The sequence below is a fragment of the Rhinolophus ferrumequinum genome, chromosome 5, assembly GCF_004115265.2.
Source record: "Rhinolophus ferrumequinum isolate MPI-CBG mRhiFer1 chromosome 5, mRhiFer1_v1.p, whole genome shotgun sequence".
NCBI lineage: Eukaryota > Metazoa > Chordata > Mammalia > Chiroptera > Rhinolophidae > Rhinolophus > Rhinolophus ferrumequinum.
In genome coordinates this window covers 34,023,284-34,049,169 of record NC_046288.1, presented here as the reverse complement: position 1 = coordinate 34,049,169, position 25,886 = coordinate 34,023,284, and the positions used below count along the sequence as shown (strand labels likewise).

At 39.5% G+C, this 25,886-nt stretch overlaps 1 protein-coding gene across 1 annotated transcript in view; it reads right to left on the bottom strand.

Annotated features, from left to right (window-relative positions):
- FRAS1 (Fraser extracellular matrix complex subunit 1) overlaps positions 1-25,886 on the bottom strand; it is a 421,740-nt gene that overhangs the window by 212,524 nt on the left and 183,330 nt on the right. The window contains exons 7-14 of the mRNA XM_033106538.1: positions 23,156-23,239; positions 21,403-21,504; positions 20,911-21,102; positions 16,419-16,508; positions 14,187-14,222; positions 12,492-12,639; positions 10,891-11,034; positions 9,408-9,542 (exon numbers count right to left, since the gene is read on the bottom strand). Coding sequence (XP_032962429.1) covers positions 9,408-9,542; positions 10,891-11,034; positions 12,492-12,639; positions 14,187-14,222; positions 16,419-16,508; positions 20,911-21,102; positions 21,403-21,504; positions 23,156-23,239 — 931 coding nt within the window. The remainder of the gene's footprint in view (positions 1-9,407; positions 9,543-10,890; positions 11,035-12,491; positions 12,640-14,186; positions 14,223-16,418; positions 16,509-20,910; positions 21,103-21,402; positions 21,505-23,155; positions 23,240-25,886) is intronic.

The window sequence follows — 25,886 nt, the reverse complement described above, 5'->3', positions numbered from 1 at the left end:
CCCAAATTCCAGGGACCAGCAGGCACCCATACACAAGTCAAATTCCTTCCTCCTGTTCCTTATCCATTTTGTGGCAATTGCTAGCTTTCGTTCTCATCTCACAAATGACCAAGAAGTACTTGCAAAGTTTTAAAGTATTATCAGGGGAGAGTGGGTCAATTTCCCATAAGAAGCTCTCATTGGATGGAAATTTTTTCTACCTTAAACTCAACTTCACTCTCCTTTGCTTTCCTAATCTGTAAAGTGGGAATAGTAATACAGCTGACGTGTGAACAATCCAGGTATAACTTTCAACTCGCCCAAAACTTAATTCATCCCTCAGTATCCATGGGGGATTGGTTCCAGGACCCATACAGATACCAAAATCGGAGGATGCTCAAGTCCCCTACATAAAATGGCGTGGAACAATGCATATAGTCAGCCCTCAGCATCCTCAGACTCTTAACCTTAGATGAAAAATACTGTTTTTGATTGGTGGTTAGTTGAATCTGCAGATGCAAAATTTGGGGATACCATGGACCGACTATTTATTTAAAAACAATCCACATTTCAAAACTGTGTTGTCCAAGGGTTAACTGTATATGTTGTACCTCATTCATGGGGATATGGTGAGATGGCATATTGGAGAAAGCAGAGAGTGTTGTAGTGGTCATGTGAGTGGTGTACCCTGGGAAATCCAGTAAATCTTGTTTCAACTGGCATGGTAAGCAAAGTAATTAAAAAGGGGGCAAATCAGAGTGCAACATAGACCGAGGAGGAAAGGATAGAAAAGACTATGGGAAATGTACACGTAAGTTGATATAGAAAGGGAGTGAAAGGAAGTAACAGAGTCCTCACAGATTGTTCCAGCAGTTACAAAAAGGGGCTCCATCTTTTCCAGAAGCCTCACACTCTAAAGCTCTTTCTTTGCAATCTTTACAAAATATCGACAAAAGCGCTTTGGAAAGTAACTGAAAACAGCGCGGTGAGAGCCTGGGTGCTGGGGAGACTGCTCTCCCCGGCCCCCATCACAGCCCCACAAGAAATCCAGGCTCCTTTCTAAGTGCAAATGCCAGACACGTTTAAAAGGAGACGCTCACCTGAGTAAGCATCATTTTTGATCCTTTCACTCCAATCTTCTGTTCCCTACCAGGCTGGGTCTCTGCCCTCCACCTGCCTCCCTGTGTTAACTGATGCCTTGGCACCTTGAGATAGAGATGCCTGGTCTCCATACATTCTGAAAAACCACGTGGACTTAAGGGAATTCATAGTAGAAAAAATACAAACACATGGAAAAAATCTTCAGCTTCATGAACAGCCAGAGAAAAGCAAATTAAGCAGGAGAGCAGCAACTAGATGCCCTGGATTAGACATACACATAGCAATAAGCATGTATCTTAGAAATAGTGCGTAGAGAGGGAAAAAACCAAAAGAATGGTTCATTGATTGTAACAAAGGTAACACTTTGGTGAGGGGTGTTGATAATGGGGGAGGCTATGCATGTGTCGAGGACAGGGGCATTATGCGAAATCTCTATACTTTCCTTTAGATTTTACTATGAACCTAAAACTGCTTAAAAAATAGTCTTGAGAATAAAAACAGAAAAAGAATGAAATATCCACCCAGTAATACTTATGAATATTTAAAATGCATACAAAGCAATAAGAGCACATACATACAAAAATACACATTAAATTTACACATTAAATTGCATCAGAATAGTTACTTAAGTGGGGACCTGAGGAGAAAGGAAATGGGCATAGGTTAAGGGGAACAAAAGGAATAGATAGATAGGTAGAGGCACAGACAGATAATCAAGAGAACAGCCTGGCCCAGGCAAATGATGAAAAATGGGCCATGAACTGATAAGTATGATTAACTCAACTATCTTCACATAAATCCCAAAAAATAATAAAAGAAAGAAATTAAACAAGATTCCATTTTACATCAAGCAAATCGACAAACTTAAGAAGAATCATACCTAGCGTTGACCAAGGTGGTAGGAAGTAGACACTCTCATACGTTTCTAGTAGGAGTGCAAATTACAACTTTTTGAAAACAGAATAATATATTAATATGTGTCAATACTTCAAAATGTACATATACACTCTTGGACCCATAAATCACATGTCTAAGAATTTACCCTAATCAAATATATTTACCACAATTTCTCTTAAAAATGTTTTTGACATCATGGTTATTTATGATAATGGAAAATTAGGAAGAAACATCAAGCAATAGAAGATGTGCTGAATAAAGTCTTGCATAGCCACTGATGGGAAGTTATACAACAAAAAAGATGTTGTAGAAGAACAATAAATAACAAGGGGGAAAGTAGGCAATAAAACTATATACAGAGTGTGATTTGATTTTTGAAAAAATAAATGTGTGTATGTATGGCTGTGTACACAACACACACACACACACACACACACACACACACACACACACACACACACACCGATTCAGAAATTAGGAAGACTGTCACCAGAACACTAACAGTAGTGATTTAGGAGCGCTCGAGTTAGAGATTTCCATTGATTTTTTTATTGTGCCTTGAATTTCACTAACTTCATCAAATTAATTTTTGGAATAAACATGAATTCATTTGGTACTTATGGGAAAAAAAATTACTAAAGAGGGGAAAAAAAAGCCTGTAGTCCTTTTCCCTAAGGCACATGCTGGATAAATAGCTACTTAATCTATTAACCACATCTGTAACACAGTTGAATGATTTATGCGTCTTGGGTAACATATTTGAATTTTTAGTAGGGTCTTCTGTAAACACAGAGATTGAACGGAAGGCAAGACTTCCCAGCTTATGGAGGTTTTTGGCAGTTCCACATGGACAGAGATTTACAACACACTAACTTTTCATTGGTATGCAAGTCAGATGATAAAGGCAGGTACGCCAGCTCACCAGGAATATTCTTATTCTTTCTATGTCCTACCCCTCTACCTATACTCCTAAATCTATAACACAAGTACACCCCCAAAACTTCCAATACAGTGACCTCCTAGGCTTAGCTTGATGAGCCAAATGGAATCCTCAGATTCCATTTGTCTACTGTGACCACTGGCAATCCACAGCTGCTAGGGACTCCCTGGGTTTTTCCCTAGCCCCTGTTAATTAAATGGCTATTGATTTCTCCAGTAATACCTTGAATCTATTTGTCTATAGAAATTGAAGAGCCAAGTAGGGACCACCAACCAAAACCAAGCTTTTGATGGGCTGAGTTCTCAGACTTCCTGGCTTCTCTAGCATATCCTGCTCAGATCTGGGCAGCGATAACTTGGAGGTGCTGTGTGTTCTGTGAGCAGCACAAAAAGGAAGGGGAGGGTGGAATAGCGAGAGTGTTGCAGTAGGGAAATGGAGAAGAGAGAAAAAGAATGCACGCCATATAGTCTAGCTAAAATACCTGAGAACCTTAGGAACTGGGCAGAAAGCCAGGAGACTTGTCACTAGTTTGTAATCCATGACTGAAATATTTGGGGGTTCAGATTTGTCAGGAAGAATGGGACCTGTCTAGAAGATAAACTCCCTTGCATTTGTGGCAGGCTTTCTCTCCTGGTATGCAATCCTTTTGTTCTGCCATTTGTCTTTTGGCATACACAGCCAGGGTCTATAAGCAGTACAGACAAATGCCAAACATTGCCAGTTCCTGCTACAGGAAAGGTCCCAGGCAAAACACCACCAGCTGCTTTCTCCTTCTTCTCTCCATGTATCCTTTACTGAATGTCCAAAAAAAAGAGGGGATTTGGAAAGCCACTGTCAGCTGGTTCCCAGGGTCCAGTTTACTTAAGAAGTGTACATTTTAGGAGGGCAATCCTCTTGTGCTCCCTTCTGAATTGCTTAAAACAGTCCACAGACACTCCCCAAGTTCCAATGACAGTTTGTTTGTTTGTTTGTTTGTTTTAAATAGTCACCCTTCCAGCACTGGTAAGGCACTCTAAAGAGGGAAAAGAAGGGAAGAAAAGGGGGAATGGGAAAAATAGAGACTCTATAATTTTCCTGAGGTCACACCTAGCTGGAAATTGCTGACAGGGAGTAAATAATAGAAGCTAAATGGAAGACAAGTTACCTGTACGCCAGAGTCTAGGCATGTCTGTACATTCCTGTCCTTTTTCCTTCGTGCAATGGTTTATCACACTGTTTTTCAATCAAAAATTATTCCAGAGCGTCTTATATGTGCTTAGCAACGTGGGGAATTCAGAAATACAAGACCTGTCCCCGCCTCAATAATCAGTTACTTCCTATAACAAAGCTTTCAAAATCGTCTTTATAGCACTGATCGTAGTGAATTCATAGAGCGGTAACTATCTAAAATTATCTTATTTGTTTGTTTACTGACACTCTCCTTCCATTGAGAAAGTAAGTTCCTTAACCACAGCTCTCTGTTGGCTCATTTCTATATTCCCGGTGCCCGGTACATAGAAAAGGTTCAACAAATATTCATTGCATGAACAGAATGGAGGAGATAGGAATATCACGTGACGCAATAAGTCCCCTTTACAAGATATTTAGCAATTAAGAGAGAGACCATAATTGCTCTAGAATGCCAGAGAAGGTTTGACAAGGCATGGGATTTGAAGAGCGGAACAAAATGAATGAAGGCCAAGCAGTAGGATGTGTTGGGCCTCCAAAAAGAATATGTGATCTGACAATGACATTGGGACTAGTCCCTTAATTCTGTGGGGTTGGGGGGGTGCACCCTGGACAATACCAGCTTGACAATGACTATCCCAACAGAACAAGGAGGGCTCCAGTCTTCTTGAAGATTTCAGAAAAACAGTTTCATAAATGTATTTCCCAGAAGGTCCACCCTGGACACAGCGAGGCTGGAGGAACCCACATGCTGGGACATAATGCCAAGGACCATTAGGTCTTTACTGCTTTGGACCTGGCAGCTCCAGCTGGTTAGTGCTTCATTTCCACAAATGATTGGGCTACTCTAGTCAAACATAGTTCCAACAAATAATTAACTTTAGAATGTCCTCTGTTCAAACCACAGTAGGTCAGCATCCTATATGTAACTTTTACAGGTTTTCTTAATGTTTCCCCTCTAAATACCATAACAATGGCTAAGAAACAAATTTAAAGATTCTCATAATTTAATCTGAGGATTTAAAGAAACTAAAAGGATTTTAACGTGATGAATACAGTGAACTGTTCTCTATATTATATTTACTTCTCTATAACATATAACCATAGATTTTATTTTAAAGCAGAGAGCAATGGCATGACTCTTTGTTCCTTAATGCAAGCTATTTGGTTTTCATTCCGATAAATTGGAGAATAAAGGAATGAATCTGATCATGGCAATAACTCCTTTTGTTGTCCAACATACACTGTGTACCAGGCAGAACATATTTACATTTTCAAACATCTTTTCATAATGATGATTTGAAGTAGATAATATCATCCCCATTTTATGGTTGAGAAAATGGAGTCTCAAAGAGATTAAATGACTTGCTCAAAGACCTATAGCAATTAAGTGGTAGAGTTCAATTGTTTTATTCTTTAAGTTTCAAAATCTATAACCACACAGCAATCAGATATAAAATCACTTGCACAGGTCTTTGGGTTTTTATTTTTTCGTGTGTCCCTGAAAGCAGCAGCTAACCCTGCCTTGATTGCAAGCTCACTATAGGTAAAGACAGAATCTTATTTATCGTCATATCCTCAGGACCTGCAGCAGTGGTCAAAAGAGAATGAATGGAGCAGTGAAAGAAAGGAAAGAGGGAAGGACAGTGGAAAGCAGAAATCCAAGTCTCCTAACCTATATGCAGGGCTTACTAGGTACCAGGCACCATCCTAAAGGACTTGGGTGAATTTACTCATCTAATCCTCACAACAATGCTCTGTGGCAGGTGTTATTGTCTCTGCTTTACCCGGGAGGCAACTGAAGCACGAGTTAAAGAATATGCTGTTTGAAGTGACAGAGCCAAGACTGAAATCCAGGAGGTCTGGCCCCCAAGCCTATGCTCGTAAGCACACTCCCCACCCCACCCCACCCCCATCTCTGGGTCTGCAGAATGAAGGCGGCGCTTGCCATGGGGTACACACAGCCCCATCCTTAGGTCTTTGTGAACAATGGACATTTTAAGGAGACAAAACACACATTGATACACACATGAAAATGGACTAAATTCTACTCTTTCTCTACTCAAAGTCTACAGTTTTTGAGTTATTTATTTTAAACTAATCTTGTATGATATGTGTTAGTTTGGTTATTTTCACTTTTCTTCGTATGGGCACTTATATCTAAGAATTGTGTGCACAGTTCAATGGTCCCACTAGAGTAAAACAGAGGATGATTGAAAAGAGGAGCAAGACAAGAAAGAAAGAATATCCTCAGGACATGGCAAGCTCAGTCTGGATCCAGATTTACATGTAACACCAGGTTTTCTAAGAAGAGGCAATGGAACCACCACTTTGATAGAATATAATACAGCCAGGACCCAAGAGCCATGCAGGAAGGATACAAAGTTATGTGGTGTCATGGGGGGTGGGGCAAGGAGCATCAATACAATGGTGAAGCCTGGCCATAGGGCTGGGGGGGGGTGGTGGTGATTAAGAGTTGGGCTATTAATTTCTGGAAATGGGTCACAATAGGACAAGATGGCAGGAGCCAAGGTAGAATCCCAGTCCTGGGACCTGATGTCCATGGGGTCAAGAAGAGTGGGACAGGATAGACAACAGAGATGTTGGACCAGATCCCCGCTGGCAGCAAAAGAAGCCTAAGGGTTAAGGCAGAAGCCTGGATGCCAAGCCTAAAAGGTGAGTTGGGAGCAGTAAAAGGGTAATTACAACTTGGCCCTACCTGCTGTGGGTGAGAGGCAACTTACATACTGCCTGTCTCCAATTGAGATTCGTATAAAAATTGGGTGGTGCTGAGCCTTAAGGTAAAGTGATCAAACTCCAAGGTTGGGGAAGGCAGGGGAAGCAAAGCAGGGACTGGTGGGGTGTGCATGATGTGGTCTATATGTACAACATTATTCAGTTTAGCCAAGCACAAGAACAATAATATTAATTACGCACACATACATGCATGTCTGTGTGCAGATGTATGTATGTATATGTGTGTATGCCACAAACCCAAGAGAGAGGGAAAATGATAAAGGCCCCTAAGGATACGATTCTCTGGCAGAACTGTGTCTTCTTTCACTCCTCTCTGGATTACCGGCTCAAACTCTTGTTGAAGAGCCGTGTTGATGTGCCACTTGGCCCTGCCCCACATTTTTCACTCTGTCTAGGTCCAACATAGTGAGCATGAATATTAATCAGGTAATTTCTGGTAATAGGTTTCCTCAACAGTGGTCATTTTCTCTTGGTTTTGATGGGTCAATAAAGTGGTGAACTGTGCTAGTCATAACATAAATGATTCTGCCAAGAGGAGTCAATCCAGAAAAAAACCTGTTGTTACTGCAGAGTAGCAGGCTTCTTTTGGAGAAGTTTAGCACATATTGTAAGAGCACTGACCACCTTCCAAGGTCCATGGGGAAAAGTCATCAAAAATGGTGCAATCAGGAATATAGCAAAAAATTCCAATAATCAGAGATCTTATTTGGAAAAATTATTTGGGTAGTCTCAGCGTGGAGACAGTATACGGAAATCGATCACAAGTTTAGCTTTAATTTTTAAGACCACGCTCTCCTTTTCTCTGTCTCCTCTTGTTCTCTTCTTTCTTACCATTTTATGCATAAAAATGCAACCAGGCTGAACTAAAGCAAATTGGTTTAATTCCCTGGAGGGAGCAGGAACAAATTTTCCCAGCAACTCTCTCCAAGAGGCCTTTGGGTGTGGGAATGTGGATGGAATGCGGAAGCAGTCGGCTACATAAACCAGTAATCAAATGAAACATCACCCATTCCGAAGGGCCCTAAAAACGGCCTTGACACCACCAATTAAAACACTGGGCATGGGGGACAGGGAAATGCCCCCGCCACAAAAGAAACAGAAAAGCAAGAAAAGAGTAAATATGTACATGCGATGTGTGGCAGGGGATAGGGGTGTATAGAGGGAGGAATAAAACCTAAGGGAAATGAATTCCCTTTTAAAGGCAAATCTGTCACAGGAGTGCTAGCAGGAGGGCTCTTTGGTGGGACAGAAGACAGGTGTAAAGAATGCATTCAACAATTTCATCAAATTGAAATTTCGGCAGTTTACCGAAATTGTCCGAAGCCATTTGTATGTGGCCACTTTGAGTCTGTTCTAAAACAACCATCCAAATAGAACATAATAAGTAATAAACATTAAGGATGCTCTTCTCTTTTATAGCTGAAACTTCTATTGAAACACTGGTCTTTCAAGGATCACAAAGGCGTAGTACATTGCTTCATTCATCAAACACTTGTTCAACAAATGCCGAGCCCTTGTGCAGCCCTTGATGTTGGGGATACAGAGATGCAGCAGATATCCCTGTAGTCCTCACAGAGCCCTCAATCCAAGCTCCGAAGCTAGCGTGCCTTCCATATTCTATAGTGAGACCAGCCACAGGGCAGGCTCCGTTACCCTCATATCTGCACGGTGTACACAGTACATGCCAGTGTGTTTTTGTGAGATGGTTTCTATAATCCCGTGGACTCTGCTTCTGACCATGACCTGGAATAAGAGGGCCAACAGGTTCCTCCACATAGGACCTTTGCATTGCCTCAGCTTCTGGGCACATCTAATTCCCTAGCTCTTCGGGAAGACAAACTTAGGACCCTGCCCCTCGTCTTTTCTGTCACCATTATCCCCTTCACCCATTTCTGCATTGAAAAAATGCTTTATACATTTACCTTTTTACATACACCCCTGATTATAATCACTACTGAAAAAATGGTCAAATATAAATAACTAAATTATATTAAGAACACTGCCACCTCCAGACACTGTTACAATATTAAGAATTTCCACTAGATCTTAATTAAAAATAAATGTAGGCATATAAAACTACTAAAATATATAGATAATATAGTAAATTTAAATGCCTACCCTTTTTTTTTTTTTTTTTTTTTGGTCCAAGTTCATTACTATGATGTCACTTTCTTGTTTCTGTTTCTCCCTCTCTTTATGTGGAAATAAAGTTTAAAAAATATATAGATGTATTTTCCCTTTCATGTTCATTCATGCCCTGTATATTTATACTATTAAGGAATCTAACCTATAACATAATGACAATCCTGAACCAAAAGTATGGGGTTAATTAAATACTATCTCAGTGTCCCCGGATGTTCACAGGACTTACAGAAATATCTCACATGCACAACACTAAAGCACTAGTAAGATTATAAAAACAGCATGTGCCATTTCTGTCATCCACTGTTCTCATCCCATCAGGAGGCTCATTCAGAATTTCTTCTCTTACTTGAAAAGCTGTTTATAACTCCTAGCTTGAGGGTAGGGAGTGGCCCACCCAGCTGTTGGCCTGGCCAGTGATTACCTGCACAGGAGTGGCGATCTTCATAGAAGCCGTCCCTACAGGTGGACACACACTGTCCGTGCTGCACCAACAGGGGAGGCTGGCAGGAGGAGCACTCCAGCCCACTGGTACACGTGGAGCACTGAGGCTGGCAGGCTGGCTCCAGACAAGGTTGGGAGAGAGAGAGAAAGGGAAGCTCTGATTAGCTCAAAGACATGACCCCAGTGCCGATTGCTCCATAGCCCAACCAGAGGCTCTGGGATCACAGAGAACAAGAAAGGCAGGAAAATAACTCAGCCTTCATTTACATAGCACACTATTTCATACCAGGCACTGTACAAAGTGCTTTACCCATATGAATGCATTTAATCTTCACAACAACCCTATGGGGTAGGCATTGTTAACCCCAATCTGACAGATGAGGAACAAGCTCACAGAGGTTAAGTAACTTGCCCAAGGTCACATGAAGCTGGCATTTGAAGCCAGGGAGTTTAGCTCAGGGGGCTGCGTTCTTGTCTTCTTATCCAGTAGCCCCTAATATCTTTCTCACTCAACCATTTTACAAAAGCATTCCTTGCCTCTTTTCCTCCACAACCTATGGCAGAGATAGAAATATCCTTCAAAAAGGCTGAAGATTGTGAATCAGGACAGAAAAAAGGAAGAAGTGAATAATTACAAAAGTAATAAAAGCAGTAACCTTTACTGAACCCTGACTATATCGTACACACTATTCTAAGCACTGTACATGTATTGACAGACCTGAATCCTTACAAGATCTTTTTGAAGAAAGGACCAGTATTACCCCACTTTACAGACAGGAATACTGAGACACAGAGAGGTTAAATGCTTACTGCCAGGATATGAAACTTCACATTTTAAATGGATAATTAACCCCATGTGTCAGAGCTAGGGAGAAAAGTAACTACGATTCAGCCTCACCCAAGCCAAATTTTCTCAGGTAAGTCCTCCTTCTCAGATGTATTCTAAATCAATTCTAAAAGGCACATAAATCCATCCTGGATTCTTTGGTAACCCACAAGAGACAATCTCCATCACCAATTATCTGTATGATGCTGAGCAAGCCAGTTAATTCTCTGTCCCACAGGTTCCCCATTTGCAAAATGAGAAAACTCCAGTAAGTGATTTCGAAGGTCCACGTCAATTCTAAAGTTCTACCTTGGATTAACTGAGTGTTTTAATAAATGACACCAAGCATCCTGATGATATCGCTATCCTTGAAAGTCTTCAAAAATAAAAAATAATCCAGCTATGACTACCTAGCAAGCAAGCATCTGCCCTCCTCATCATCTGTCTCTCAGTAAGCATCAAAACACCTGTAAAATGTTAGAAGCAAGAGACCTGCAGGTAAAGAAGTTAAGTCACCTATGGGTGACGTTCCTATCTTCTAATGGTTTTTGGAAGTTGGGCATTTCCTGCATTCATGACCCATCCTTGACAATAGTCAGCCTCAGTCCACCTCTGGGCGTTCTGTCTGGAGCCATACCTAAACAGAGAGTACCAGCTTGGTAAAATCCCGGACCACAGCTGTGCACACACTGTCCATTCCGCAGCAACTTGGTGGGGTCCTGGCAGAGATCACAGTGGTCAGGAGACTGAGAGCAGGTCAAGCAGTCTGGGTGGCAATGAACTACAGTCAGAGACAAAGAAGAGGAAAACTCAGCAAAGATCATATGACTTCTCTTACATCCTTCGAAAAAAGAATTTACATGGTATATGGATCTATGCCGAATACGAAGAATAGAAAATGCTGAAACTTAGGTATGAAAAAGGGCCCCCAAACAGAAAAAAATGATTTCAATGCAAGAGTGCCAAGAATCTCTCCTTATCTGAAATACTATCAGTCCCCCGTAGCCCAAAATTGAAGATGCTAAAAACATTACTGAACGAGGCCTATTAATGCTCCCATCTGCTAGAATGCCTCTCGAAACAGGAATGACTAGCTCCACAATATACAATTTAAACAGATTCAATAATTTATGATTTTTCAGAGGCCCTTCTTAAGGCTTCGATGTACACGCAAAATAAGACATAAAACCTACAAGTTTTAAAAACCGTTATTTTCTTTAAAAAAAAATACAGCTAGTTTTCTTCTTTTCCTCTAAGATTTCAAATCTCATTTTCAGAAATTGGAATTATCACTGAATTTAGAGGTAATTGTCAGCAAAGAACTTCTTTCAGATTTTGAGGCTGTCAAGAACCTGATTTTCAAGGTATGGTACATTATAATGTGCTAAATATTTGTGTTGGAAAGCCCAGAGAGCCACTTTGGAGAAGGTAACATAATTAAACCATAATGTTGCTTTGCTTTTCCCGTGATAAACTCTTCACAGAAACACTGTGATTAGCCAAAATAAGTTGAGTGCAACAACAGCAACTGCCAATATGAAAAATTACAACCCACGGATGAAAACAATTAATTATGAAATATGAATGGAAGAAAATGCCACTTCTCTGAGAGACTAAGCTTATAGGCAAATTACTGCTCAGACAGAGTAACTCAAGTGCTTGCCAACAATTATTAACTGGAACTAATTCAACCCCAGGTGATTTGAAAGTAGGGTTGCAGAACAAGTAGATAAAATTTTCTTTTGGAAGAAATTAATGAGTCTTTAAACTTCAAAAGCCCATCTGAGAACTCCAAAAGGAACCATCTGTTTAATAGCTCACCTTAAGAAAAAAGGACACCCATACCAAAGTTTCAGAAATTGTTCTTGTATCTTCAAAAATGAAACAGAACTAACACATATATTTGCTTTTACAAATTTTCAAATACATTATGTTATTTGATTTTCACAACAATTTTGTAAGGTAGATAAGGCACATTTTATCATCAAGAAAATTCAGCTTTAGAGAGAGTCAATGACTTGCCCAAGGTCACATACTCATAATCAGTTGAGTTTGGCAAATACATGGACAAAGATGAATTATCATCATTTGTTAGAAAAATTAGGAAGGAGAAACAAATAAACCACAAACCCAGTGAACTAAAAAAACAAAAAAACAGCAAGGCAGGGAAAAAGAGGATCTCTCTGAATTTTTTGGCAGTGAAATATCTCAGTAGAAATAAATCTGACATGGACCCACCTGACGTGCATTCTAGGCAGCACTGTCCCTTCACCACCTGGGCTAGTGTGGCCACTGGACACGGTGGACAAGAGGGCTCATAGCAAGTTACCTGAGCCCCCCGGCACTCACACAACTTGCAAGGGCCATCCTCCCACTTCTCCCCCTCCTACAAGACACAGTAAAGAATGACACTGTTATCAGAGTGCAGAGATTCAGAAGACAACTTGCTGATGGAGAATTTATAATTTCCGTACAGGACAAGGTAAAGGCTCCTGCTCACTACCATGTCAAACCTAACTCTGAAGTAACACAGTAGTAGAAGAGCTCTAAATTTCAAAGGATAGTATTTCTTCTTTATTTTTAATTGGTTTATTTTTAGTTTAGAACCCCGGTAGAGAGATAAATTGTGAAAGCCTCCTGGGGCTACCAGAATACTCAAGAAGAGCAAGAAGAACAGAACACTTGTTTCTCAACCTATCTTACCAAAAACAAAAAAACCAAAAAAAAAAACCAAAAAAAACAACACCGAATAAAACCAGAGGGGATTACTACGTACCCAGTGATTGGCAGGTACATTAAATACAATCTTTATAATAACAGTGGAAAGCTGGTTAAAGCCCTGAATTTCCTTATGGTTACTACAATAAGAGTAACAGTAGAGTCATTGTATTCTTAAAATGAAAGTTTTGCAGGTGCATTTTTAGTGCGCTGTAGATGAGCTACTGGGCCGTCTCACACTAAAATATTCTTTTCACCAAGCAAAGTATGGTAATAAACATTAGTACTTTGACAGGGGATCCAAAGTGAATTATAAAGAGCAGTTTTTCTTCTTTTGTTTTTGCTCACTATCCCAGTGGCCCTGAGTGTGGGAAAGAGACAAAGGCTCCTACCAGAATGTTTTGGGGTGATGAAGAAGTAAAACAGAAGAGAATAAAAGAGAATATTTTAAAATAAAGATTTGATAAAAGGCTTATTCAGCCAACGGATGTTAAACATTCCAAACAATTAATGTGATAATACTTAGCAACAATGCTAGTATTATTAAAGAATATTATCTTGAGAAAGCAGATTTTTTTTTTCTTCCATTTCAAGGCAGATTGGATTCTTGGCCCCCCTTAATCTATAACCTCCAAAACTACTAGGTTGGTGCAAAAGTAATTGCAGTATAAAAGGTTAAAAATAATTGCAGAAACCGCAATTACTTTTGCACCAACCTAACTAATATAAGCTTGCTTGGTTGAAAAAACATGCTTGTATTTTCCCTTGAAAGGAAACTATACATTGTCCTGCACACGACCTAGAGAGAATGAACCACTCCATATTGCTTGAGGAGTGAACACTCCTCAAACCCAAAAAGCTCTGTCTTCAATGCTTTGCAGTACATGAAATTGCCCTAACGACTAAACTGAGTTTTCTAGGCCAGAAAAAATCAGGAGGAGAAAATTATCACAAGAAAGTGAAAGAATCTATGTAGGGGCTTGTAGCAGTATAAGTATTAACTATCAATTATGGGAGGGAAATAAGCTAAAGAAAAGAGAAAATGTTCAATGAATTAAAGTCTTATGTATCATTAAGATTAATCCCAGACCATGACCATCAAACATGACTATTACAAACACTCAGGCATCACATTTCCCCAGGATAGTTAATGCAGACCATTGCTTAAAAACAATTTTATAAATACCTATGTACAAGTTAAAAATCTATACTTACTGGAACACGTTTAACTTCACTCACATTTGAGGATATCTAGGAACAAAGAGAAATGTGTTTATCATACCACTAAAAACACCTTTAAGCTGATCTATTTATGTTCTCATTAGGAACTATCCATTTTACCCCAAATAACATACCTCCAAAAATAACATACCTCCAAAAATAACATACACCTTCATTTATTAGTTATGAATAGAAATAAAATCTATCTATGCGAAAAACAAAAAAAGCATACCAATTTAAAGTGAAGACAACATAGGAAATATTATTGAATTCTTATTCTCACTCTGTGCTTGAACAGTGGGCTTCAATTCCCCTGAATGTGAAGGACTTCATAGTTAAGAGATCTAAGCTTGTAAGGGCAAATTCTTGAAATTTGTGTGGTACTAAAAAGCATTATGGGGATTTGTGCAAATTTAAAACAACTTGCTTTTTTTTAATTCCAGGGCTCAATTTACCTCCAAAAATAAGCAGGGAAATTAATACTATGATTGAGAAAATATAAAGTCAACATTTACAGGGAAACTTTAATCTCTTAAATTCTTAAGAAAATAAGGATGACTAAACTATGAAATATCACTATGAAGCAAACAATGCCAACAGCATAACAACAATAATAATGTCATTTTAAAGTTTTTTGTTTGTGGGCCAGGCACTGTTCTAAATACTTTATACATATCATCAATAAACCCAGGAGGTAAGTACCATTTTTATCCTTACTTTGCAGTTGAGGATTAAGTAACTTGCCCAAGGTCACAGTATGTGGCAAAGTAGGGATTTCAACCTAGAGTCTGCACATTTACCCTACACAACACTGCCTCCCCTGCACATACAGAACACTGGCAGATTGACAGATGCAATCTACCCAAATCACGAAGAAAAGGGACTACACAAATCAGTTCACAAATCAAAGTACCTAATCCTAATTTTTATAATCCTATTCTGATTGGTTAATGAAACAGCTGTATCTATGATCAACTGGAATATTTTTAACAACACAGTGAATTAATTTATCAACATTCCAAAACTCCATGTGGAAAATATGGGCAAATAAACAGAGAAAATTTAAAGAGATGAAGATAATTTTTTTCCCTTTGAATAGATAATAAAAAAGTAGACATAGGGAGAAATGAAACCTTGGAAAATAGATTTTCACAACACATCCAATCCATCAAAATCCTTTCAATTCTCTTTGCAGAATAAATCTAAAGCCTGATCACTTTTCACCACTCCCTCCCTAGTCCAAGCCACCATCACCCTTTTCTCTGGACTACCATGTTTCCCCGAAAAGAAGACCTAGCTGCACCATCAGCTCTAATGCGTCTTTTGGAGCAAAAATTAATATAAGACCCACTCTTACTTTACTGTAACATAAGACCGGGTATCATATCATGTCATATCATATCATATCATATATCATATCATATCATAATACTGAGTCTTATATTAATTTTTGCTCCAAAAGACACATTAGAGTTGATGGTCCAGCTAGGTCTTCTTTTTGGGGAAACACAATAGTGTAAAAACCTTCTAACTGGACCACCTATTTCCAGTCTCGACCCCTTCTGTCACTTGCCCATGTAACAGCCAAAATGATCCTTTCACAAGTAAGCCAATCACAGCACTGGTCTGCTCAGAACTCCCCAGCAGCTCCCATCTGCGTCAGAGTAAAACACAACATCCTTACCATGACATCCAGGCTACCTACGGGACCTCATCTCCAACTCCTTTCCCTCTCAGTCACTCGGTTCCAGCCATATTCACTTTTTGCTGTTTCTTGAACACGCCAAACACATTTCTGCTTCAGGCTTTTTTCATTTGCTGATCCCTCTTCACGGTATGTCCCTCTGCCCCAGGTATACACGTGGCTTGCTCCCTCACTTCCTTCTGGTTTTGCTCAAACTTCTCTGCATGAGAGGACTTCCCTGATCATCTTATGTAAAAGAGCACCTCCCTCCTCCCAGTTACTCTCTAGCCCCCTTGAGCAGCTTTATCCTCTAAGCAGTACTCTGTCCTCTGTGTCCCCACACTAGAATGTAAGCTCCATAAGAATACGGACTCCGCCTTTTGTGTCCGCTTCTGTATCCCCAGTGCCTGGCACACAGTAGGTCCAAAATCACATTTGTTGAACAATGAATAGGTGAAAGAAATGAGAATGTAATACCTTCTCATTAAATTAATTTTGAATTATTAATTTTAACAGTCTCTAGTTATTAGGCCAATACTCACAAATTCTGTACTTTCTTCATAAACACAATAGCCATTCCTTGAAATGCATTCGGGACAACATTTTCCATCTAAGTGAATTAATTGTTCACCCTGTGTAAGTAAGGGTTGCAGAGACACATATCAAATTAACGTATACAGGTAGCAGTGCAAAATTTCGAAGCAGCTGGATTCCCTGACTGGGATAAAAAAACCTGAGCACACCCCTTTGCTTTCCCATGATTTATTTCATCTCCCTCTGCACTGTCTTCCTATGAAAAGTCTAGTTGATTCAATTCACCCTCGAAGTGCTTTTCCTTTCTAATTCTGGTGTTACTTGGGCACAGATCCCCCCATAATTTCCTATCTACCACCAGGAGCTCACATGAATAAGAAGGATGGCCAAGATCAATTTCACAGTCCTGGAAAGTTATTAGTTTCAGAAAAGGATGAGGCTTTCTTCAATATACAAGGTTTGAACTTGTGGTCTGGTTTCGCTTACAGCACTCAAATCAAACCAACATTTGTCCTTGACTACAAAATCAGACACATCCTTTTATGCACTGATGTAGTGTCAGGTGTAAGTTAAAGAGTAGAAAACTAATTTCTATTCAGTATTCTGAAGCTATTATCTAACTTACATGATCACTATTCTTAAAATTTTAAGAGATAGGAAACAAATGCCACACTAGGAAGGTAGATGTTTAACTTCCAAAGTCTTCGCATTTTAACTCCCCAATAACAATAATTTCAAAATTTTTATTTTTATTACAAAATAATAAATGCTTACTAGAAAAAATGAAATAATTCTAAATTCTGTAACTTTAAAAGTATAATTCCACAGCTGTCCTATTTCCTAGGGAATCTGTGTTAAAAATACCATCTAAAGAGTATTCTTTAAAGCACTTTCCACTTTCTAAAGATACATCTACTTTCTAAAGAATGATGATTATTTCTTTAAATGTGAAGACACTAATTTGGGATCTATATTACATTTAAAGTGCAGAAAGCATGTTAGATAAAAATTGAGTAATGTAAAATTGCATAAACAGAATAATCACAATGATATTTTATGTATAAACACACTGTGTACTAAAGAAATATATATAAATTAAAAGCACTGGTTGCCTTTGAATTGTAGCATTTTGAATGGATTTTAAAGTCTCTTTTCTTCAGTCTTCAATTTTTCAAAATGAAAATGTATTATTATAGTGAAAGAAAATATAAACTTTTAAAAGAAACACGAAAATACACGAATAACTTTTTATGTAACTTTTTATAGTGTCTATAAAGTTATTTCAAAAAGATGAGAGTTATATAAATTGCTGTCCATCAAAATCTAATGCCAATCAGAGGCCAACCGAGAGCGCTGGGTGCTATAGAGAGCAGACATATTTACATATAAATTGTTTTGCAGAAACGTGACAAATCAGCTGGTAGTGAAGGGATAACCCAGAAAGAGTGAAATTCGCTTTCAAAGCATATAAAAGCATTTATAGGCATGTAATCTAGGTCGCTTAAAACAATGTTTTGAAATGAGACAGAGTACCATATGTGTACTTCTATTAAAGACAAAACGCATGAGAGATTCTTGAGTGCCTGCTACAACACATACAGACAAAAATGGAAATGGAGCCTGCATCACCCCAATAAAGCTAAGAAGGTGGCTGTTCTGAGTCTTCAAACGCTACTGTAAATCACAGCCAGCTCTGCTCCCGGGAAGCAAGAGTTCAGTTTTAGTGAGGTAGGAAGTTCTAAATAGATTTGCTGTTTATAGAAGAAGGTTGGGTGCCCCAAACTGCATGAGTTCGTTGCGGGGTGGAGCTTGCTCCAATTAGCGTTTGATTTTTGCTTTGAGAAAAATTGCTTTGTGAAACAAACCTAATTCTTTTCTGTTTAAGGGGATTCTGCAGCATAGGCCAGATGGAATCTGCTAACCCCTCCCCACTGAATCACAGCTACATCCACCCAGCAGACGAAAGACTCTATGATGCACACACTTGCCCACCGGCAAAGGAACACTCTTCTGAGGGGATTTTCCTCCACTGGAGGAGTCAAAGGCACCCACATTTATGACATGCCCACCAGTGTCCATGCATTTCGCTACCAGTTTCAATTCCCCCACCATTTTATGCCTCTATATGATTGTTAGGTCCTTTTTAAAATAGGTAATTTGACTTCTTCATCGGAATTCATCTTCAAAGATAACTGAAACTATAGAAAAATGAAAATCATCATATTGTGCTCCTCTACTGTTGATTTCTTTATGTTTCAATGCCTGGTTTGTTTTGATATATCAAAGACAAGAGTCCTACCATTTTCTCCTTTTTAAAGAAAAATTGTGTGCTGACTTCAATGCTATTCAGAATATTGTTGTTGATAACCAGCGTAATAATTATTACAATGGTGAAACCACACTATTTTGCCTCTTCTTCTAGGTTACTTTTTTGCATCTTTGTGGATATGCACACATTTAGACCTAATCCACCCTTGGTATCCAAGGTTAGAAATCTAATTTTAGAAAAGGCAAAAAGTGGGGTAGAATTGAAGGAAATACTAAGTAGCATATTTTCAGCGCTCCCCTTGGCAGATGGAGTCATTTTCTCCAGGTGTTTCTAATGCATTTAATTCATACTCCTGTCATTGTTGGTGCCACCACATATTATAATTTCTGTTTATGTATCTGACTTCCCCCCAAGCTTGGGAACTCTTGAGATCAGAATGCGGATCTTATTCTTCTTGAATCTCCAAGCTAAGCAGAAGTTAGGAAGTTAGGAAGTACACCATGCTTTTCCAAGGTCATTATTTACAGAAGTATGGCATAGAAAGAAGGTTAAGGGATATTTTTGTCAGATTCAATTTTGGTTAAAATTTCACTTCTCGTTTAGAAGCCAGTGCCTTAAACAAAATTTGTGAACATGGAGATCATCTGCAATAAAGCAATTTAGTTGATTTAAGATCTGAAGAAACAGGCTAACGGCATTAGGACTCCTCAATTCATAAAGGAGAAGATGGGGTGGGGGTGGCAGACAGAACTCGAAAGGGATGAGATGGGAGAGCTATGGGGTGACTTGAGGAGTACAGAGGCCCTGTCCACTTACTTCAGTAGTTGCTCCCTATTTCCCCTAAGAACAGAGAAGAAGACCTGGCTCATGCTGCCACCGGTAGAGGTCCTGGAGGACAAGGCAGGAACTAGGAAAGACACTGACATTGAGGATCGCGGGTCAAATTATTTTCTGTGAGACTCTTGGATCGAACCTGACAAAATAGGGGGCTAAAGTACCCATGCTACTAGGATCATCTCTTCCCGCATTTTCCACAAAACCCAAGGATCTTAGAGAATTTAAAACCTTGGAAAATAACCCAGCATCCTCTGGGCAGACTGCCGAGGCCAGGAAGCCCAGCCTCAGCCGAAGAGAGAAGGAGAAAGAAAAGGGCCCTGATTAGGGTTTTTCTCATCTTCATCCAACCATTCTCACTCCCCTGACATAAAGAAAGAAAAAAATGAAAAGGCGTGTGGGGGGAAATAAATCTGCAAGAAGCAAGACCCTTTATACTTAAATATGTCTCAGCTCTGCCAGGACTTAGATGTAGGAGGCAAAATGAAAAATAGGCTGTCATTGACAGCCTTGTTTGAAAGGTTGTTCCTCCTTAGGCTCAGTGTTAAGAGGAGTTGAGATGTGGGGGAGAAGAACTAAAAAGAAAAATGCCTTCACAGACATCCAGAACCTCAGATCTTCCAAATTTCCCTCGTCTACTCAAGTTCACAACCCTGAGGGAAATTGGTGGGGCGGATGGGTGCAGCAGGAGAGAAGGAGACAACTTTAAAAGCAATTTGTTTAGCAGTGGGTCAAAACTGAGTTCAAAAAGGAAAAAAAAAGTAAGCAATTTCCCTACAAAATACTATAGTCCAAACAGAGGCTACTTTGTTAGCCGCTTCTAGAAATTCTGCAGGCAGCAGAAGTAAACAGGGGCCAACAGAGTTAATTATTTGTGAGGTCCCCCCGCTCTCTCTCTTCAAAACAAAAAACAAAATAAAAACAAAAACATTTTATTGTCTTTCTTGATCCACAGGAGCAGCCCCTAGGTGCTGGCTCTCTTTTCTGCTTAAATGCTGTCAGTGGGGTCTGCAACAGAAGCTGGGCCACTGAAGCACCTGCAGACCTCTGATTCACAACTGTAGCCAGCTGGGCAGGCCACCAGCCACGAGGTCCAGCTGCGCCGACTGATAGACTAATGTCCCATATCATGTCCTTCCCTTCCACGTCTCTGGCTCAGGGCTTTCAATCTGACCAGATGCACTGAGAGCTAAAAGCTCCCGGTGGCTGTTCCAAGCCAGTCTGAACAAATAGTGATATCTACTTTACACCACAGAATCTCTGTGCTAGGAGGTTCCTTGAAAAGTGAGCAGTCAACCTGGTGGTCCTCTTTGCTGCCAAGAAGGAACAGGTGAGGGACCACCTATCCCTTTGGAGAGAGCTATTCCAGTGCAAGTGGAAATGCCTTGGCTTCTTACCTGGGCACACTCCACTTTGGCACACTCTGCAGTCTGGCAGGTCACTTGGCCATGGTCACACATGCAGAACTCACAGGCCAAACCTTTCCACATTTCATCCTGGTACCGTACAATCCCATTGGATGAGCAGCTTCCGGCAAGAGACACACATTCCTCACAGCATTTGTCATGACGCCGAGCCCTTCTCTGACCCTGAGGAAACAGAGAGAATAGTGGGTGGAGGGTAGTGCTCAGGAGAGCGTGAAAACGTTCGAACCAGTGCTGCAGGAGGACACCAAACAACAACACAAGAACGCGTCTTCTTTCCCCGACCTAACCCAGCTGAGGCAAGTTCCCCTCAACCTCAGCCCTCTTTCCTGGAAAGCAGATCTCTCACATCTTTATCGAATATTCTAGACATTGTAAAACTTTGATTCCCTCGAAGAACACACTGGACTAAGAAATATATTTCTTAAATGACACAGAATAAAACTTTAAAATACTCCCTAATACCTTTTCACATCTTAATGGAGGGCAGGCCTGTGTGTGGCACCGGACCTCACCCCGGTCACACATACATGTGGTACAGGCATTTTCATTCCACTGTTCACCATGCTGAGTAAAGAAGGGGAAACAAAAGTGGAAAATCAAATATCACATATATCAAATAAAAACACAGGTACATAAGACACATGAATTTTTATTACAATTTTTAATTGAGCCACATTGAATGTACTCCTGAGAAATGATATCATTTAGGTAGCAACAGCCTCTAAGAACAAAGTAAATAAATGTCTAAAGGAGACTTTGGATTAATTTTCACTCAATTCTATTCATCCCACAGATGTGTCGAGGGCCTGCCCTATGCTAGGCATTTAGAAGCCCTGAAACATGGAGATGAAAAGGAAGTTACTGTTTGTTGGATAATCAATGGTCATTCTTCAGCTTTTCTTCCTTGTCAGGAGACCCAGCTCTCCTGCCTCATACTCATTTTCCCAGCTTCCCTTGTAGCTAGGGCACAATATTGTCCCAATTCTAACCGAGGGGACCTCAGGGAAGTTTGCTAGAGCAGTGGAGGTCGAGAAAAAGACTCTTCTCTCCATAAAAGAAAAGCCTACCCATTTCTTCCACCAACCTGTAGTAAGCATTGTGTGAGGATGAGCTGCGTGGAGCTGAGAAAGCCATCTTGGGGACAGGAGGAGATAGGGCAGACGTAAGTGCCACATGTTGAGGATGGCAGGGTGCAAAGATCAAAAGAGCTTAGATCTTTGATAACATCACTTAGAACTGAATTGATCAACCCTGCAACTGCCCTATCTTTGGACTTCCTGTTAGATGAGATAATAAATGTTGTCGTTTTAGCTATGTATTTCTGTTATTTGCAGCCAAAAACATCATAACAGACACAGGCTATCTCATTCATGAGAAATTAATCTAGTACATATGTAGCGATTGTATCAGACAGCACCGATCTAGTATATGGAAAAATACTTTTCCAATTAGTTATTTTTATTCAGATTTCATGTATCCATTTAGAATTTGTGACACTCATCCCCTAATACTCGGTTCCAGATTCTCTACTGAGAATCATAATCCCAATTTCTATTTCGTCTTTTTTAGAGTGGCTGGCAAACGAGAAATAGTTGCGTTTATTTTTAATATGTCCTTTGCTTTTGGATAACGTGACCTTCTCTTGGCTCAGCTGTACACTCCTGAGACAGAATATTCACTGATTCATTCTCTTTGTTGAACTGGTTTCTATTTGGTCCCTACTATCTATTAGGCAGTTATCTGGACTGCCCCACTCGTACTTTGGAGTTTATGGAATCTACCACCACCAGCCTCTCGCCTCCCTTCCCTTTCTCGCCTACCACCCCCTTGCCTCCCCGAGTGTAAGACAACGGGACGTTGTCTCTGGATATCAGTGCATAAAATCCAACCAAAACAGATAGACATCCCCAGAGCCTCCAATCTAAGTGTAGCCAATGATTGTCTTTTTTTCCCTTTCAAGATGTATGCACAGTCAATTCACCAAGGTTCGACAGCCAGGTGCTGCTGGCCAGCACATTCCTTTATATTTCTAATCCCCTATGGTTTAATTTTTTCATAAAGGATTTCATTTTAGAGAATGAAAGAAAAGCTGTTTATGCACTGAGTTACTAATCCTTGCAAAGAGTCAGACATGAGGGCAGGAGGTACAGTAGTCGAAGAGTGGAGAGCAGATGTGCGAGAATGTATGTCTAACATGGAGTACATCGAAGGTTACCTCATACACGTGGCTGGCTGCGGAGCACAATCGGGAAGAGCACTGTGGGCAACACTTTCCAGGGACTCGGACTAAAGTTTCATCCTGAACACCCAAAAAGGAACAATCCATTAAAAGAAGATAGCAATAAAATTCACAAAAGTAGGAAAATTTCATTTATAGCCAACTCAATCATGTGCCTAAAGCATCCGTAAACAGTATCTATTAGTCACCTGGTGCTTTGATAAGAATTAGGACTTCCAAGATCAGTGTCACCATTAAGAAACCTGCACATTCATCAAGTCCCATCCTCTTCTAAGAACAAACGCACAAATAACAATAACAATAGTAATAGTACTCAGTGTTTGCCAGGCACTGTTGTAAGTGCTTTCTACGCTCCTCTGCAGTAGATGCTCTCATCACTGCTTTACAAACAAGCAAAGTAAAGACTAGAGGGAGTATGACTTGCCCAAGGCCACACACTTGGTAACGGTAAATGGTTGGCAGCAGGAACTCAGAGCACCAACCTTACCAACACCTAAGAACATTTATTTATACTCCTGCCAACTTAGCTCTAAATTCAAAGTGAAGATATCCCACCCTTAATAAGTAACTTCACTATTCTTTTGCATCTTTATATGAATCCATACATTTATTTATATATGTGTGTGTGTGTGTGTGTGTGTGTGTATATATATATATATATATATATACGCGTTAGGGAGGTTCTTAACATGAAAAAAACAATACCTCTAGATATCTGGGAATAAGCCAGTGCTTATTCACCTCTAAAACCCTTACCCCACCCCAGAATATTGAACCATTCGTCTCTGCTGCCCTAAGAAGCATTTTCACGGCAAAGTCTCCACATTAATGCCAAAGAGTCAGCTTCTCACTTTGACTTATCACTATAACCCTCTTGAAGGGCGAGAAGGTAGACATATTAAAGGCAGGGAATGGAGGGTTAGAATAAACCAAGTCTCAATGACTAAGAAGTCACAGAGCTTATATAGAGAATACCTCTGTAACAGGTCTCTTCCTTCTCTTACGAGAAGTACAAAATGAGGTTTTATTATCATGGTTGCTTTGGTATTCATTCTGCAGGAAAAAAGGCCAACATACTAGGGGAGGAGGAGGGTCAAATAACCTTAATTTTTCATGGAAAGTTCCAGTCATACTTTAGTAGTTTTTTAACCCAGTTATATTATATAATCAGTTAGATTAATGTATTACTATCTAGTAGGGATTTATTTCAAACACCTGAAACGCTGTAATTCAATTGACAACTCTTTTCTCAGTTTTAGGTTATTTTAATGCATTATGATTCTATATGCAAAATATTATGACCACAGATGTTTAATAGAGTATGTGAAAATTGGACATGTATTGAAATCATTGAGTATTTACTGACCCCAGAACTCTTTAATGAAATTTCAGCGAGGAAGTTACATAAAAGTATATCTGGTGTCACACTTTTGTAACTTTATTAAACTAAACAAATGAACTTATACAATGTTAAGTAAACAGGAAACAAATGTCATGCTCATAAATCTTGAACAGAAATAGTTAATATCAATCTATCTTAACTAACCTGGATTAAACCCTAGTATAGTAGCAGAGTCAACTAGAGAGTGTCGGGGAGAGAGGAATTACTGATATAGAAATCGGTACAAGGAAACTACAAGCTTTCAAATTCTTATTGGCAATACCTAATTATATAATTTGTTGACAGAAACAGAAGCTTTCTCCACAAGTATAGACCAACAAGGGCAGAAAGGAAAAGCATTTGGAGAGAAAATATCCCAGGATATGACAGAACTACATGATTCAGAATGGAGATTCCATCTCAGCTGGTGCTTTATAAACAGGATTAGAGATACAAATAAGAAGGTGAGTAGTAAGGTGGGTCAGAGAAATGAGAATGACTTTTTTAACGCTCACTTTTTTTGCTATCATACACCTGAATCCTATCATTCTGGTCTACATAGATTTGCTCTTTCAAACTTACTGTCTAATACACGGGCCAGGAAACTATGGACAGTGAGCCAAATCAGGCCCACCACCTGTTTTTGTAAGTTAAGCTTTATTGGAACACAGCCATATCCATTCATTTACGTATTATCTAGGGTTGGTTTTGTGCTTCAATGGCAGAGTTCAGTATGGCACACAAAGCTAAAAATATTCACTATCTGGAAAAAGTGTGCCAACCTTCAGTAATCACAGGAGTCCAATACAAAATATACTATATATGTATATGATTAATGTCTTATAATTTTGGGTCAAACTACTATTTAGGATATATTTAGTTATGGTTTTCCATATTCCTTAAAAAAAAATACTTAATCAAGTTTATAGTGTAGTATGGCTAACAGCTCTTGACAAAATATCTTCCCACAATGTTACCTCTGAAGATGTAGAAAAAGATGAAACTTTCACCTCCAAAAAGTATAACAGCCAACTTCCTGCCATTGCCAAGAGGAAATCCCACCAACAATAAGACATTCTGTGGCCTTCCTTTGCTTTGTAAACCTAAATAGAAATCAGAACCACCATTTCTTCCCAACTTTCTGCCTTCCTATATTGAACACAACATGGTCTTTTATCCCTCTAGTGTGTGGACACTGTTGTTTGAGGCAGTCAGAGGGCTAGCCCTCACTTTTCACCTTCCTCAATATCTTTCTTTCTAAATCAAATCAGAGCTCATAATGTTAAAATGGAAAAAAAAAAGAAAAGAAAAACAAGTGGGAAATAC